Source organism: Protopterus annectens, chromosome 6.part1 (genome assembly GCF_019279795.1).
Source record: "Protopterus annectens isolate FY-2018-M chromosome 6.part1, PAN1.0, whole genome shotgun sequence".
In the NCBI taxonomy this organism is placed as follows: domain Eukaryota; kingdom Metazoa; phylum Chordata; order Ceratodontiformes; family Protopteridae; genus Protopterus; species Protopterus annectens.
In genome coordinates, this window is record NC_056738.1 from 109227293 (window position 1) to 109245312 (window position 18020).

Sequence of the window (18020 nt, forward strand, 5' to 3'; positions counted from 1 at the left end):
GCACAGGCAATAGCATGAATCTTAGCATGGATAACCTCAATTTCAGGTTAATTAAAGCCAATGGGAACACTACATACAGGAGAGGAACGAGGTTTAAAAGAAGGCAGGATTTAAATAAGCTATGTAATGTTTGCCTGACAACAATTCGGTAGATTGTAAGTGATGAATAATGTCTACAACTAAACTTATGTCAAAATATGGTTTGTGATGTATAATGTTTGTAACTAACATTATGTCAATATGGTTTGTTTTCATTTATATAAATGCATGACTGCCTATGTCATAAGTGATAATTTAATAAAGATATTTCTTGTTTAAAAAAATTATTAGAACAATGATGATCCAGAGGGAAGCAGAAAGTAAAAAAAAAAATACTGCTGCTGTTGGTGGGGCTTGACCAGAGAAAGCATTTGACAGTGTAATATGGGATATTATGAATAGGGCAATGAAAGCATTTGCATTTCCTGATACAAGTTAATTAGAAGGATATACGTGGGATCAGAGGAAAAAATCAAAGTGGGAGGGTTCCTCTCTGATCAATTGTGTCTGAACAGACCAGACAAGGGTGTCCTTTTTCCCCTTTGTTATCTGCATTATATTTAGAACCAGCAGCAAAGAAAGTAAGAGACTCAGAAATTAAAAAACACAATCTGTATGGTGTTTAAGAAAAGATGCCCCCCCCCGCAAATAAACATCTTTATTAAATTATCACGCATGACACAGGCAATCTTACATTTATATAAATGAAAAACAAACACTGACACCACTTTAGTTGCAAACATTATACATCAGTTATAATCTATCCAGTCATTGTCAGTTAAGCATCATATGACTCATTCAAATCCTGCCTCTTACACCTTGTTCCTTTTCTGCATATACTGTTCCCACAATTCCTATTTTTTCCTATGTAGTTTGCACCTTCCCTGTTCTAAAGATCCCAATTCCAGTTGTTTACTACATTCACTGCTTCTAATAAAGTTGGTCTAGACTTTGATTTCTATTTTCAAGTAATTACTTTTTTGGCAGCCACCATAATTAGACTCACCAAGGATTTACTATGTCTAGACAATTCCGATTTTGTATCATAGCTCAAAAAAAATCATCTCCCCAGTCAATCCAATCTGCTCAGCCAACATCTTTGACAGAGCGGTCCCCAAGGAATCCCTAAAGTCTGCCAGCTCACTACACTCCCAAAAAATATGCTCCCAGCCACCTTCTTCCTGCTCATCATACCTCCAACATTTGCTATCCACCTGATGAAAAATTCTTTGAAGCCTACTTAGGGTATGAAAACAGCTATGTAAACACTTCTGGGCAAGTGTCCTAAATCCTCTGGACTTTGTTGCTTATTTGGGAGATATACATATATTCCCCCATTGTCTCTTTGTAAATTGCTTATCCAATCTATCTTCCCTCATAAAGATGGATATCGTTGGACCAATTCATGTGTGGGTACATAATTTACCACTAATGTCTGTTTTAGCTTCATTAATTTTGTAACCAGAGAAGATCTGAAACTGTCTTAAAATATTCCACAGCACTGTAATGTCCCTTTCTGGTTTTGTCATGTATAAAAAAAATCATCTGCAAATAGAGACAGCTTTTCCTGACTACCACACCAATTATATCCTTGAATTTCTGAATCCCTTATTTTCTTTGCCAATGGTTCTAAATATAATGCAATCAACAGAGGGGAAAGTGGACAACCCTGTCTGGTTCCTCTACTCAAGCCTAAGCTATCAGAGAGGACCCCACTCACTTTAATTTTCACCACCAAACCCTCATATATACTCCTAATCAACCTTATAACTGTATCAGAGAAAGCAAATGCTTCCATTGCCCTGCTCATGTATTAGGGAAAGCAAACTCTTCCATTGCCCTGCTCATGAAGCCCCAGTCTATTCTGCCATATGCCTTCTCTGCATCAAGACCCACCAATAACCGTGGTATTGTCTTGCATTCTGCTTCCCTCTGGATCATCAATATTCTGTTAAAATTGCCAGATGTTTGCCTTCTCTTCACAAAACCACACTGATCCATATCTATCAATTTTGGTATCACATTTGCCATTCTTTTAGCCATTACAGACATGAACACTTTATAATCATGGCTTAGTATTGAAATGGGCCTTTATGAAGTTGGATCCAATGGATATTTACCCTCTTTAGGCATTACCATTCCCACTACTTTCTTCCAGGATGCTAGCATGTCTCCTCCTCTTAAAATACTGTTAAACAAAACCTTCCAGATCTTTATCAATTTTTCCAAGTAGCTTCTAAACTTCCACAGGAATACCATCTACTCTTGGGGACTTCCCTGTAAATTGGTTATACATAGCCATTTTTATCTAATCTCTTCCTATCCTGTTAGTAATTGAGCATCATCTACCTCTAATCTTGGCATGTTTATTTCTTCCATAAACATTTCTATTTGTGCCTTTTCCTGATTTCCATATTTCTCTGCTTTATACAAACTTTCATAAAATTTCCGAAATGTTTATAATACTTCTACAGGATCTCTTATCTTCCTTGTTATATGCTCCCTAAGCTTGGTGACAGCCATTTCCACTTTCTGTTGCCTTAGTCATAGTGCTAAAAGTTTGTGTGTTCTAAAATTATCATCAAAAAACAGCTGCTTAACAGCAATCTTTCTAAACTCATGCAAATTATCAAGGTAATCCCTTATTTTCTGTTTAGCATTCTGCAGTTGCTCCTTTTCTTGTTCCGAGAGATTACCCCTATTTTGCAATACTTTAACATTTGTCAGTCCCTCTAAATAATTCTTGTTACTTCTTAACCATTATCTCCCTTTCCTTTATTTCTACCCTAGTTTTAAACTCCACTTTAATTTCATCCCACTCCCTAGCTATATTTTCCTAATAAATTTCTATCTTCTAGTAGCTCCTGAATTAATTCCAAAAGCCATTCCATAAATTCCTCTCTTTTCAACCGATAGGTGGGAAAGCGCCACTGTCTCATTTTTATTTCATTACCTTGCGTTTTTATTTTAGTTATTATTGGCTCATGACCTGAAATAGTTATTGGGTGCATTTCAAGACCTTCAATTAAATGCACATGTTCCTGTGAGATATAAATTCTATCTAGCCTAGCCCAGATTTTCTATCTTGGAGATTATTATTTAAATTCACTCCAAACTCCCAGTACTGAATTTATATCTTCTATGCCAAACATTTTCATAAATTTCTTCAAAAATCTACCCTTCTTTTTTATATTTTTCCCTTCTAGGCCCCTCAAACACATCTTCACTGTTGCAAACCAAATACCAGTCTCCACCTGTAAGCAATATTCCTTGCTGAAAGTTGATTATTTCTCCCAGAACTTTCTTAAACTCCATTACAGCAGTTTTAGATGGAATGTAAATGCATGCCAGTGTAATCCTCCTCCCTTGCCAGTAGCCCCATTGTACTATATATCTTTCATTAGCTTTTTTCCCCTCTTCTATCACTATTGTAGCTGCTCTTGCAATTAAGTAGAAGTACTCCTCTTTAACTTTGCCCCAGATATTCTGCTGAATAACCATCCTGAAACGTTTATCAAATGCACATGGTCAGTTCCTTCCAGGTGTGCCTCCTGTAGCACAGCTATTTGCACTCTAAATTTTTAATATAGTTCGCTACTCTTTTTTATATTTATCTGTAAGACCATTCAGACTGAAAGACATTGCAGAAAGCATCATTTTCTTATATAGTTATTATTACCACCTTTTATTTATAACTGTTTTTTGTTAAATGTCTAGTTCCAATTTTTATGCTACATGTATTCACTGTTCAGCAGGTTGGTCTTTTATACAGTTGTTTCTTGTCATATCCATTTAAGCTTATGCCACATCTTACATAACTTTTTGTTTTTAAAAAATAACCAAACAAGGATTGAATTCCAGCTGACAAACTCAATCTAGCCGGACAAGCTTCCAGGTCAGTTTAAGAGAATAACCCCAGTCCTCAATCAATGATCTCATATTTTCCCATTTCAAATGTTGAATAAAACCACTGAAGTCTTCCTTTTGGTTTTCAAAAGCTTTATTTTTGAAGAATGTGCAACATAGGTAGGTGAGTGCTGTGGCAAAAATCTCTCTGTTTTATTTCAGTTGTCTTGTAACCGCATGACAGTGTAAAATTTTTTTGTTTTTCTGAAAGCCCTCAAACAGAACAAACCAACTCCCCAAAACACCCCTAAAACCTATCAACTTAACACACAAAATTATGTACAGCTTCAAATATTGAAGGTTTTGCTTCAAAATAATAATAAAAGTTCTAAGTTTATAGCCACAAAGACAGGCTAGAGTTAACCAAAAAGAAAGGTTAGTCATGCTAAGACGCATCATATAGCCTGTTTTTAGTAAGCACCATTTGATTTTCTTTATCTTTATAGCTCTCCCAGCTGAGAAAACACTTGGATGCTTTCAGTAAACACTTTCTCCAAGCCATTTCTCTTTATCAAATTGTCTTCTAGCGACATACAAAGCAGACACAATACTGGTAAGGATACCTTGTTTACCAGAAAAAAGCCTTATAATATTCAATATTCTTTCTCATTTACATGCTTTGTAATAAACTTGTTACTGGATAACACCTAGGGTCTTCACCCACTCATTTCCCTATGCAAGCATGGGAAAAAGCACACTGATTTTTCTTTTCACATACTCTCTTAACTAGACCTTTCCTCTCCCCACCTCCTCCACCCTCCCCCTTTTTTACATTGCAGTGCCTACACTTCTTAAAACTGAACAAATAAAAACAGCAAGGGAGAAAAAGAAAAAACAAAACAAAAGCACCTGTTTATATTAACATCCCCATTGCTTTTCAAAAAAAAAAAAAAACTGAGAAAACTTTACTTTCACATCTAATTGGTTTTGTCTCATCTTTAAAGCTCTCTAAGCTGGCAAACCCCCTGATTGCTTTCTGAGAACATTATGCCCTAGCCAATTTCAATTTTCTTTTTCCCATCAGTCAATCCCCTTCCACCAGACTGTCTCCAGTTTCTCTTTATCATAATGTCTCCATGGAGAGATGAGAACCAGACAGACAGTTTCTCTTTATCAGATTATTTCCATAGAAACATGAAGATCAGCTGCAGAATTGCTACTAGGAATACATGCATTTCCTAGAAAAAAAGCCTCATAATATTCAATATTCTTTTTCATTTACTTGCTCTCTTTTGAAAATAATCCAAGATCCGTAATCCAGTCATTTTCCCATGCAAGAATGAGAAAACACACATTAATTTTAACTTTTTTATGCCTTTTTAACTAGGCTCTTTTTTTTTTTTACATTGCATTGCCTATATTTTCTCAAACCTGTACAAGATGAGAGAGAGACAGGAGGGGAGACAAAGAAAATAGCAGCACCTGTTTACAATCCCCATTACACTTAAAAATAGCATGCAAAGAGAGCCATACACCAAAAATGCAGTACTATTAAGGAAAAAATGTTTTTACTTGGTTAGCTTTCTCCCCTCTCTTCCCCTCCCCAAAGCATTTTTTCTGAACATTAATGACATGAAGTAGGGCATATACTTTAGAGTCCCCCACAAGTCCAACAAATTCTGAAAAAGTCCAATATTTCCAGATTTTCTTGTTCTGTCATATTTCACAAATACAATTTTTGCATTGTAATCCCACAGTAAGCTACTGGTTTTACTGCTGTTCTTCTCCACCACCTAAATCCTGTCTCTGCTTCATTTCTAACATATTCTTGATTCTTTTAGTCAACTCTTGTGCTCCCCCTCCCTTCTCTCCAACATTTCCACTGAAATACTGGAAAAGGTTTCACAGGTACAGTTTCTCTGTGGTCTTTATTACCAGAAGAACAAGAAGCAGAACCTCCTCCTGTTTCACAAGCTTACGTTTTGTTGGACAAACCTTTGTATTTCCTGTCTAGCATGCACTTCAACAAAAAATGATTTTGTTCCTCCAAAGAAGAGTACCTTAAAGACAGCTGGATACAGCAGTTTAAATCTCACACATGTCTTGAGATTCCCTGAATAGTGGAATGAATTCACTCCTCTTCTGCCTGGTGTACAATGAATAATCATTCTCTACAAACACTCTGCTGTCTCCCACTTTTAGTATTTTGTCCTTCTGCCACAATTTTGTCAGAATCAATTCCTGCTGCTAGGATTGCATCTTTAGTATTAAAGGTCTAGGTTGCTTTCTTATAGCTAGGTTTGGAGCATTCAACTAACAACTCCTACTGTGGAATACCAGTCCAGTTGCTTATTTGTCCTTTGCTCCTTCCAACTTCTCTGGTACAGATGAAAATCTCAGGTTTTCCCTATGTGTTCTATCTTCTAATTCTATTATTTTTTGAAACATCTCTTCCTGAGTAGTCTCACATTCAGACGGCATTATTTTGGCCTCTGATTTTTGCAGCTTTATTACTTCATCTGAATATCTGTTTAAACCTTCTTCCATTTTTTCCAGCATTTTGTTGTTTGTGTTGAAACACTCCTTCAGTGTTTTGTTTATTTTAACCAGGCCTGGGTGCAGGTGTCTTATATGTCTCTGTAGGTTATTGGACGTCAAGTCTGGAGGTGGCAGCTTTTTTTTTTCAGGTGCTCTGTATTTCTTTTTTCCAGGCATACAGGCAGTACACATAGTAGCCAGTTACTGAAATTTACCCATAAGCACAAAAGTCTACTGGCCTTCTCTACTGAGTTTCTGTTTTCATACTGGGAGAGCTAGAGTTAAGCTGTTACTCAATGTACAATCATCTTGAAAGTCCCATTGGTTAAGTTTTTAATTAAATCTAGATTGGAAGCTAATGTTTAAAAAAGGATAATTAGTAGGGCATATAAAATATTGCAAGATAACTACTGGAATCAATCAGAAGAGGTGAGAAAAGATTGTGAAGTGAGATAAGAAATTCAGAACGAAACAATAGGAAGACATGTACGAGTCCCAAATACGGAACAAAATGTAGAAGATTTAAGATTTTTGCCTGGAAGTGTTTGCATATATACTTTTATAACCTAAGCAGACGCTAAAGAATTTTTTCTTAGGTAGATGCCAAATGTTGGAGGTGTAATGGGGAGGGAAAAAAGTACCTGGAAGCATACAGGTCTTGTTAAATTTAATTCTGGTGGCTGCCAAGAAAGCAATTGCTAAAAAATGGAAATCAACGTCTAAACCAACTATACTTGAAGTACTGAATATTGTAACAGAGATGAAAAAAAAAGGGTAGGAATAAAATGTATAGAAAAAAATGGAAATTGTGGAAACAATACATGCACAGACATGCTCTGGAGGAGGAATGAGGTTTAACAGAAGGCAGGAATTGAACAGCTTATATAATATCACTGATTATATGGTATAAAATATATGTGATATATAATGATTTAAATGTGAACTTAACATGGTTTGTTTTTTTTTATATATAAATGTAAGTTTGTCTGCATTAATAGTGCTAATTCAATAAAGGTGTTAAAAAATGGAGAGAGACTGCAAAGCGATCATCCTAAGACTTTAAGGATGCAAATATTTGTCCTTCTAAAATTCAATACTAGTACAAGGTCTTGCATCCTTCTAGGCACCAAAAAAGAATATAGAATAATATCCTTGTCCTTGATGGTCTGCTGGGATTTTCTGAATAGGTCTTTTTGTGGGAAGCTGTTTTACTTCCTTCCTCAACTGCAATTTCTCACAGGATGGTATGCATCAGAAGGAGTAATGATGGGCATTTTTGACTGGATGTGAAAGGAATAAGTTTTTGATGACCTCCCTTGGCCAACTCTCCATGGATATCTTGTGTTACTGGGACAGATGCAGACAGTACATTCCGCTTACAGCTTCCAACAAGGATAGCTGGGACTGGAGTCAGGAATGGTTTAAGCACCCTTTATCACAACTTTCCTGAGCTCTCTGCATCTCAGTGGCACTAAGCCAATAACATTACTGGCATATTGTTGATAAAAACTGACCATATCCAGCTCCCTGTTGCTGTGAGCTCTTCATGGTGTGCTGAAAATGGCTTTCACTGTCTTCTTTTGTGGCTTGGAAAAGGAACACTGAGGAAAATGAAATCTTACCCAAGTGGCTGACAGGGGTTCACCTTTTTCTTCATTCTTTGGAGATGCTGGTGGATTTCAGGCTCACACAAAAACTCTCCCTTAAAAAGTGTATTCAAGAATGCTACTTTAGTGTCCTCGGTGAAAGTCATAAGGTGCTTCCATGAGTGCTAGATTATGGCTATGATGCATTGACATCCATGCATCTCCTTTTGTGGCATTTTAAACAAACATATCACATAACGCTGACAATTAAACAGTTTAACCTAGCTGAGGAGTTTCCCCTTTCTGGGTTCATATGCGCCATCAGCACTATGCAACATTTCATCTAAAATATTTCCCTGAAAGTACAGCAATTATACAAGTTAATCTAATGATCTGAGACACAATGTCAAGGATATCACTCTCAGATTGTCAAGATAATGGAGACTGTACTGGGCACAATTCTATCTCAGGTCAGCTACAAAAGCAGGCATTTCCAAGCTTAGGCTTCTCAACTCAGATAACTGCAACTGGTTGGTGTCAAAACTAAAAATCCAGTTTGACTTGTTCCTATATGAAACCAGCATCTTGGGTGCCATAAGCCACCTTTGCTATATCACCACAAATACCAGCAAGCCAAGGAAAAAAACAGAAAGATGCTTGATGCATCCTCCAGGCATTTTGCAGTCTTTTCTTTAGAAAAGAAAACTCCTGGTAGGATCAATTGCCTCTCTCTACCACCAGTTGTACAATTTTAATGAATTTCACATCTTTTGGAGGTGAGGATGGGAATATTAACACACTGCTTATCCCTACCCCGTGAATCTATTTGGTTTCCTCTCTCCGTCTTTCTCGGGGGAGGTGGTTCTGTATCTAAAGATGAAAATGGTCTTAGGGGACCTGCTTCTCCTGGTGCTGTAGGTCCCAGAGCCACATTTGGAGGGTGCAAGACCATGCCATGCCCCCTAAAGTGTCCATCACAGTAACTCTCTTGCCCCTGGCTCACCAACTCAACTCAGTCTCTTATTCGAAACAGGGACTCAGTTTGGAAACTCTGGACCAACACCAAATCTCCCACACAACATGAAAAATATAGGCAACTCTGAAATGTAACGAAAAAACAAACATTGAGAAAAACTTCTACCTTGCACCCCAAACTACAGAACCCCAAAACCCTAAAAAGTTCAGGAATACTGTTAATTACATTCTGCACCTTGGTAATCCCACTACCCCTAACCTATGCCTCAATCACTCACCCATAGAAAATGCATCCATGTTCAACACCTACTTCATAGATACCATCAGCAAACTCGTGCAAAATTCCCACCTTCCCCACCCCACCCCTTCCACCTCACCCTAAACCCAAAATAACCCATTCTCACTAAATCCTATTCTAACTAGTTACATTAAAATCTTCTTCTCACACTTAAACCCTATTCCCCTTCAGGTGACAAACTACCACCCCTTTTTCTATAGGCTACTGCTAAGTCCTAGCATACCCAGTCTCCATCCTCATTAACCACTGAAACAGTGAATCTACTGTTCCCACTCTCTAAAGAAAATTCCACACCATACCCAGAAACAAAGGTGGTAATTCAGTAGAGCTCTCTAACTATCGATCCATTACCATACTCTCTCCAAAATTCCCGAACACTGTGTTCACCAACAAATTACTGCTTACCTCACTCAAAACCTGATCACCCCTACCCAACATGGCTTCCTCTCCCACCACAGCACCACCATTGCACTTGCCTTTACCAACTCTATCTCCCTAGCAAGAGACAATAGTAAATTAGTGTACTGCCTCTTTTTAGATCTCTCTAAGGCCTTTGACACTGTCTCACACCCCATCCTACTCTCCCAAACTCTCCCAACTCAACCTCTATCCTACTATCTCCTGGTTCAACAGCTACCTCAAAGACGGACAGCAATCTGCAAAATGACTCTCTGCTCTACCTCCTTTTCTCCCCATCAAAATGGGCATTCCCCAAGGCTCTACATTAGGCCCCCTCCTTTTTAACATATCCACCAACCAACTCCACACATCCTGCCCTCAAGTCTTCCCTCATACAGTACACAGATGATTCCACTATCATTTCAGTTGCTGACAACCCCTCCAACCTGCTAACCCTGACTCAAACATCTTTTAACCTCATTGAAACTGGGTTTACTAACCTCCAACTTGTACTTAATCTTAAAAAGACTAAAGAACTTCTCTTCCTCCCCAAATCTCTCTATCATCTTAAATCCTCATTTACCATCAAACAACACTACTATAACACCTGATGCACACACTAAATCTCCTTGGAGCAATAATAGACCAACTGAAATTTGACTTCCATGTACTCCATTGTATTAAGAAAACTCACCTTAAGCTCAGCCTTCTGTACAGAAACAAAAAATTCCTCACACCTAACTCTCGGACCTCATTTGCCCAAGCCTACCTTCTTCCCAATCTCTTCTACAGTTCCCAAATCCTTACCAACCTACAGACCTCACTACTCTCCAAACTTGAATTTACCTATAACAAAGTTGCAAGATTTGCTGCCAATCTGCCTTCCAGATCGCACCACTGTCAAGCTCTCCAGACACTCAAATGGTTACAGTTTCCCAACCATCTCTTACTTACACAGCTACTTGTTATACATTCGATTCCGAATAAGCCCTCTTCCTGCCCCAGCATCTCCTCACTTGTCTCTCTCTATAATCCCCCCTCACTCAGAAGCTCTGACCAATGTCCCCTACAGATTCACAAACCTAAAAAATCTTTTGGACAGAATACAGCTACTTTCCTGCTCTCGCATGGAAAGAACTTCCCATAACCGCAAGAAATATTACCCACCTTCATGAATTCAAGAAACCCCTCAAAACATACCTTAACAGCACTTGGATCTGCTACTGCAACCATTCTACACCAACTAAAAGTGACACCACACTATACTGTATCCCATTATATCAACCCTTAACTTTTTCTGCCTAGTTGCAGTTTATCTTTACTTTCACTGTTATAAAGATTTGCTGATATTTGTCTAATTCTTCACTTCTTTTGACACTACTAGAACTCATTCTTAAGTGTATAAGGTAGCAACTTGGACATGTGTTAAACTGTTTTATTGTATGCTATATACTTTATCCAATTTATTGTTTAAGGCTTATTATTTGTTTTACTGTGGAGCTTTTCTCCCCAGGCCTCCGCTGAAAAAGGGCTTCTATTCAGTTGGACTATCCCGGTCAACAAATGTCAAACAAATAATAAACATGGAACACCACCTGTACTGGGCCCCCAATGTCAGGGTAGCCAATTTAGGAACAGCAAATAATGATTCCCCAAAAAAATCAGCTAAGTCTGGGCAGCCTCCCCACCAACACTAGCCTATCCAATCCTGAGTAAACTGCTCTCAGACCCAATGCCTGGTCACTGGAGTAGCTGATATAGAACCAAAGGAAGCCAGTGATGGAGCCCAGGATGGGGTCAATATCAGGGCAGACAGGCTTCTACAGAACAAGCCAGCTTTAGACCCCCTGGAAACATGTTACCAATTTAAGCCAGAGGAAAGTGTCGCTGGTATGGGACACTGGTCCATCCAAGATCAGATGAGAAAATGTTTGGAAACCGGAATAAAAAGGAAGTAAGGTATGAATGTACAGAAAGGCATTCTGGCATCTGAAGTGCAGAAATGAAAGATATGTGCAGTCCAACTGGTCCTACTGAAAATAGGGTACTCACATCAGCATACAATAACACCTCTCAATGTCTGAGAGAGGGGAGGGACCTAAATTGCCTGTACTGAAGTTCCAGAATAGCCCTGGACATTGCAGCAAGGTCAGTGTTCAGAAAGCCAGGAGAATGACCAACAGGAGAAGACAACATAATACACCTTCAGCAAGTTTGCCCTTACATAGAGCTCCCAAAACAGAGGAAAAGTCCTCCATTACAATAGCTTTCCAAATTGTTTCCTGTAGAGGAAGGCATGACTTTAACAAACTTAGCACATTTTGCTTGAATAGCTGGCTGTTGGAATGACTTGGCTATCTTAACAAAAATGGTTTCTTAGGTTGAGTGGATTAACCTAAGAAGAACCTGGCTTCCTTGAAAAAGTATAAGGAGATTCAGTCTTAGGAGAAGGACTGTGTGGAGGGGTCTCTCTACTTATCTTTAAAAGTGACATAACTAGAAGCTGGGTTTAGGCCTTTTTAAACTGAAGCTATAACATAGTATAAAACTACTTACTTTACCTGTTAAAACTGTCTTGTTAAAGTCTGCATAAATATCCAAGGTTCCAACTGATGATTTAAACACAACAGACGCAAACACTTATCGTGATCATTGGCATAAGTAATCTGTGTGCTGTAATCACCTTCTGAGTCATGACGGTTAAGTATGGCCAAAGCGGCAACTATCAAAAGAGACAGGGGGGGGGGGTAGAAATTCATCCCAAGTCCAAGTAAAGTACGACTTGGGTCTAAGAACAAAACCAAATGGTGGAAATGGAGAAAGAGAAGGTGTGCTTAGCATGTAAGAATTTATGTAGTCTATAGCAGAAAGACCAGAATAATGCAATAAATGAGGTCACTGACCTGTACTCACAATACCTGAACAGAAAAAAGGAAGAAATTGTAAAGCTTAATCCAAAAACATAGACCAGGACACACTAAATCAAATCAAATCAAATGAGAGTGGTGTGCTGCACGCAAGTAGAAAATGCAAGAGACAGATGTCATGGGAAAGGGGAGATGTTGATGTAGTATGGGGAATTTATATTTGCTGTGCTGTTTGCAAACTAAGCTCGAAAGGTTAACAAGACTAAAGTCTCATTTGGCAGACACACTTACTGAAAAAAGTTACAATAACAGACTCATATGAGTAGCTGAGAAAATAACAGCTCCTAACCCAGAAGTGAAATCCTTGAGAAGATACCAGAATCACATCTGTGAAAAGTACAGTGGAAATACAGAACAAGGAATATAATGTACCAGCCAGCAATACAGAGCAGGGATTAAAGACCTGCGCCTTCTGCAATGCACATCATAACTCAGAAGCAGCTATGTTAATATATTCAACTAACGTCTTAGCAATAAACAGAGCACAGTGGGCATTATTTGTTTCATAGGTTCATAGGATATTAGGCTATTGGCCCAGAGGCCCTTGTAAGCCTAGCCAAGAATTTTGATCATGTTCCCTCAAAGTCAGCACCTGTTTCCCCTGTCCAGCAGGGACACAAGTTCCCAGGGGTGTATTTTCTGTTTCCTAACCAGTCATCCTGGTTCCTCTTAAAGAGGGTTAGAGAGGTACTCTGCTTGACATGGAGAGGGAATCTCTTCCATAAATAGGGGAGTCTTTGGGACACAAATATATCCCACCAACAAGTTCTATTAATGTCACAGACCAGGTTAAGGCCTTGCGTGCGGGTTGCTCAAGTGGAATTTGTCTTACGGATATGCAGCAACTCCATCAAGGGTGGGTCTAAGATGGCCTTGTATGCCAGACACAGGTCACCTCTGAGCAGTCTGTATGAGACTGAGTAGAGGGACAGGGCTTTTAACCTATCTGTATAGCATAGGTGTTTGAGACCCTGGATTGTCCTGGTCAGGAACCTTTGTGGTCTCTCCAACTGCTGCATGTGCTTGGCAAGGTACATGCTGAAGGGGGCATTGTACTTGATAATGGGTCTGATAAGGGAGGAGTACAAAGATGTTATGACCTCCTTGTTCCTGGACGAAATACCCTTACTTATGAGGTAGGCCATGTAGAAAGGCTTCTGTACAATGGAGGCAACATGGTGCTCAAAAGTGAGGTTACTATCAATCTGGGTGCCCAAGTCCCTCACGGAAAAGAATCCATGTAACATCATAACTGTAGATTATAATTCCAAAACAGACACATATGCATGTGTAGCTACTGCATTAATGCCTATATTTCAAGACATGGGTATTTATTTGATGTTGCTATATCTGACAATGGCATGCAGTACAGAAGTCAGGACTTCAGATATGTGCATGAAATGATGTTCAAGCATGTAATAAATCCATTTGGATACGATTAACAGGGACAAGCAGAAACAATTCTCCAAACAGTGAAAAATATCATGAGAAGGAGCAGCAGCAAATACTATGAGGATTACTGAAGAAAACTGAAAAGAAAAAGAAAAAAAAACATGCATAGACAGATCAGAAGTTAATCATGAAACAAAGGACAGGACATCTGCATGTACTGATACGAACAAAAGTTTGACTTTGACATAAAAAGCCCATAAAACTTTTAATGTTGTACAGTTAAGGTTAATTTAAAATCATTGCAAACTAATGCATGCTACTCCATTGAATGTAAATCTCATGAACACACACACACACACACACACAGATAAAAAGGTAGTGTACAGCTTTAAATATGCTAATACCTACCTACAGACAGCTGAATGTCATGTTGTATACATTACTTACAGAAATGGAGCCTGAATAAATACCTCATGGAAGAGAGAAACTGGTCCATAGTATCTGTGCTGCCTGACATGCACTTTGACAAAACTTCATATACTACAACATTCAGTCTAGGAAAAAACAGTCAAAGACAATGTCAGAGGCTTGAGTGACTTGCACAAAGTCTTAAGTTGTCATTAAGCCATGTTCCCTTAAGAAATGTTCCAGCACCAGAGATCACACCTGACAATGAGTAGCTGTTTCACATCTAGTGTTCAGGTCTCTCCCATGATGTCTGCTGCTGCAGAAGGATGCAATGGATTATTTTCTGCCTCCGTCATCAATACCTGTTACAGCTGGGGGGGGATGCATATGGTGAGTTATTTTAGGTCCCGAGTCCTACCACTGGGAACTCAAAGGGCAGAGTGTAGTTTTGTTGTACGCATGGTCCATCGGGCTGACCAGAAAGGACAGTTTTAACACCCTTAAAATTCACCATGCCAGTGACTTTGATGATTATACCACTCACAGACTTCACACTGTCTGCTGACATTTAGGACCCTTAGGGGCATGACCAGCACAAGCTGAGGGGATAAGCTGGTAGCATACAAGGACAACATGGCTGTACTGAAGAAAGGCATACCTCCAGGTGTGTGGCCAATGCCTGCTCCCTATATTCTTTACCCTCTCTCTCCTGGTTCTTCTACACAAGTCCTGGGATAACCAAAGGGACTGCCCAAGCAGTCCTTGTGTTAGGCATTCTGAACTACCACCATTCTGTGGAGCTGTCAGGTAGGCCTCTACATTCTTCTGTTTGCATGTTTGATGGCAAGGTTAAAAATTTCATGCATAATGATGCTTACTATGATTATCTGTCCAGGCAATAGAAAGAAAACATGCTGGTGCAGGTCTCATGATTTGGCAGCCAAAAAAGGTACTTCAACGGTTTCATTTTTTTATTAATTGAATTCTAAAACATTTCCAGTATGAATGCCAGAAAGAGATTTAAACAGTATAAGCGGAAGAAACTGAGTGGTGCACAGGAAGGGCATGCTCTCCAATGTCATTGCATGACATTGACATGCATCAGCCAGACTTGCATGCAACCTAAATGTGAATTGGGAATGAAAAAAGCTAATGAAAGAAGCTAAACTGTTAAGTAGCAGAAGAGGACATTCAAACCATTTTTAACTGTGGAGGACTCTGGATAAGAGATTTAAACTTACTGAACACATTGTATTACTACCAATACTTAGACCTTGCTTCAACAAATATGTTTAGTATTTGTTTTACTTATATCATTTGTGCAGGTATACTGACTAGATCATATGGGTCCCGTTGCAGCCACATCTTTGTTACAGCCACGTTAAAATATAATTCTAATTAAAATAATACACCTCTCATTCCTTAGAAAACACTACAAAATAAAAAAAAGGACACTGCATAACAGCATGTAATGGAGCAAAGGCTATGCTATATAACAAACAAGGTATACAAGTTAAAGGGTTAAAACTACTGCAACACAAATTAAGGAACAGATATACTTACTTTTAACTTGTCACTATCTAGCTGCATCATCTGTTGTCCATCTATATTCATAGCAATAAACTTTGAGGTATATTGTTCCATGTTCATTCCCATCAGCCAGTGACAAACTTGCTGACTTGTCCATTCAGAAACCGATCTGTTCTGCCACTGATTTTGTTTTGTAGTTGTCAATGAATCATCTAATACCTTTAAAATAACAGAAACACAAATAATGTAAGTGTGCACATAATACATTATAAATAAATATATTTTTCTAAATTTTTTTTGTCCTCTATTCCCCCCACCCACTAGTAAGCCTTTATTCCCATATCCTACTGATCTACTCATTCCTCCCATCCTTAGGCATAAAAACCACCAGCAGAGAGAAAGTACCAAGATGAGAAAGAATTCATACACTGCCCTAAATCCTACCTTTGCTGGCTGACATGTTCTGTGCGCTGAGCAACAGTTGGCAAGTATGCACTTTAACATACATACATATATACACACACGCACACAATTTCCAACCAAAGTGCATGGACACTCCTTTGCAGGTTCAAAATATTCAAACCTCAAGCTGTAGTATCTGCCCTTCTTCCATCTGGAACTCTGCCAACAACCTCTCACCAGGATGGTTTAGTTACTCATCCTTCCTTGGTTGGTGCTAGATCACTAAATCAAGCATCAGTTGCCTGGTGTCAATCCTTTTAAACTATGGAGCAGACCAGTAAATAATGAATATGCACATTCTGCTTCAGCTGATCTGGGACAAGGCCTCTTACAGTGCAGAAACCTTTTCTGATGTCTTTAACTTTGCACGATTCAGAAAACATTCAGTTTCCATGATCAAGGATGCACAAGCCTCCTGCTGGTTTACATCATGACTCCATATGTTAGTCTTGGATGTCTATGTCAAACCCTATACTCCCCCGGTTTAAGTCTCGCACACATGAAAGGCAGAATACATAAGGATATAAAATTATGTACTAGTCGAACTTCTAAGAAATCCATACTCTTAAATTATAAAGAAAGGAAGTCCAAAGACAGAGAATTGGCATGAAGGTATTAAGTAACCAATGCACTCGGCCTTCTTCTACATAAACTGATACAGTCAGCATACCTTTGCTATAGCCACATAAAAAGCCTTCTGCAGTGAGCAGTTATTTGGAAGGAGCCAAGGCAGTATCCATTTTAAAACCTGCAAGGAGGAGAACATTGCAGAAAGCACTAAACAAAAATATTAAGAAAGTAGAGTTTTTGATACCAACCACAGCGAATGACAATTTTCTCTAGCCAATACTCAAGAATACCACACAGTCTCTCTTATAATAGTGCCCAACTGGCTTTCTGCAACAAATATAGCCTTAGTTGTACTAAGCTCACTTACCTTTAAGCCCATTCCTAACAAAAAATATGCATCATACTCTCTTGGCAGCAAAGAAGGTATACTCCTGCTTATACCCTCAATTAACATGGCTAAAGAGAAAAGGCTTTCGTTAAAAGACTTCCACAGTCAACTGGAACAGCCTGCCTAAAGAAACATGGAGCATTAAAGAATATACTAACTTTTGGAGAAAACTCATAAGGATGCTTTAAAGACAGCTAAAAGTGCCCTTGCTTCACTGATCCAGGGTAATGCCCCACTATTAGGTTATAGCCTTTTCCTTTTTTGCTCAAGTTATTCAACTCTGATTAGACCTCCTGCTCTGCAGTACACTAATTTTGATCATAAGCATATAGTTTACCAAATGATACACAAGTATCATAGGAGGTTAACTAATGGCCCCAGGGCCCTTACAAGCCTAGCCAAGTTCAAATCTTGTTCCCTATACAGCCTAGAGATATGGCCAATGTTTACGTAATGATCTAAATTGGCACTGACTCCCCCTCTTCAGGAGGGACATGAGTGAAACCTCTGGGGTGAATTTGCGGTTTTCCATCCAAGCTATGCTTAAATAGGGTCAATGAGGGGCTATTTTTAACTTGCACTGGAAGTTTGTTACAGAGGAGAGGTAACCTCTGTGACACATTTCTCTCTCTCTCTCTCTCTCTCCAGCAAGTCCTGTTGAT

General features: G+C 38.8%; 1 protein-coding gene across 2 annotated transcripts in view; it reads right to left on the reverse strand.

The window, feature by feature from the left end:
• The window catches only part of LOC122805417 (neurabin-1-like), a 1624240-nt gene that overhangs the window by 17456 nt on the left and 1588764 nt on the right, over nucleotides 1-18020 (reverse strand). For both annotated transcript variants that reach the window (XM_044075548.1, XM_044075549.1), the window contains one exon: nucleotides 15972-16157. In XM_044075548.1, the coding sequence (XP_043931483.1) occupies nucleotides 15972-16157 (186 nt within the window). The remainder of the gene's footprint in view (nucleotides 1-15971; nucleotides 16158-18020) is intronic.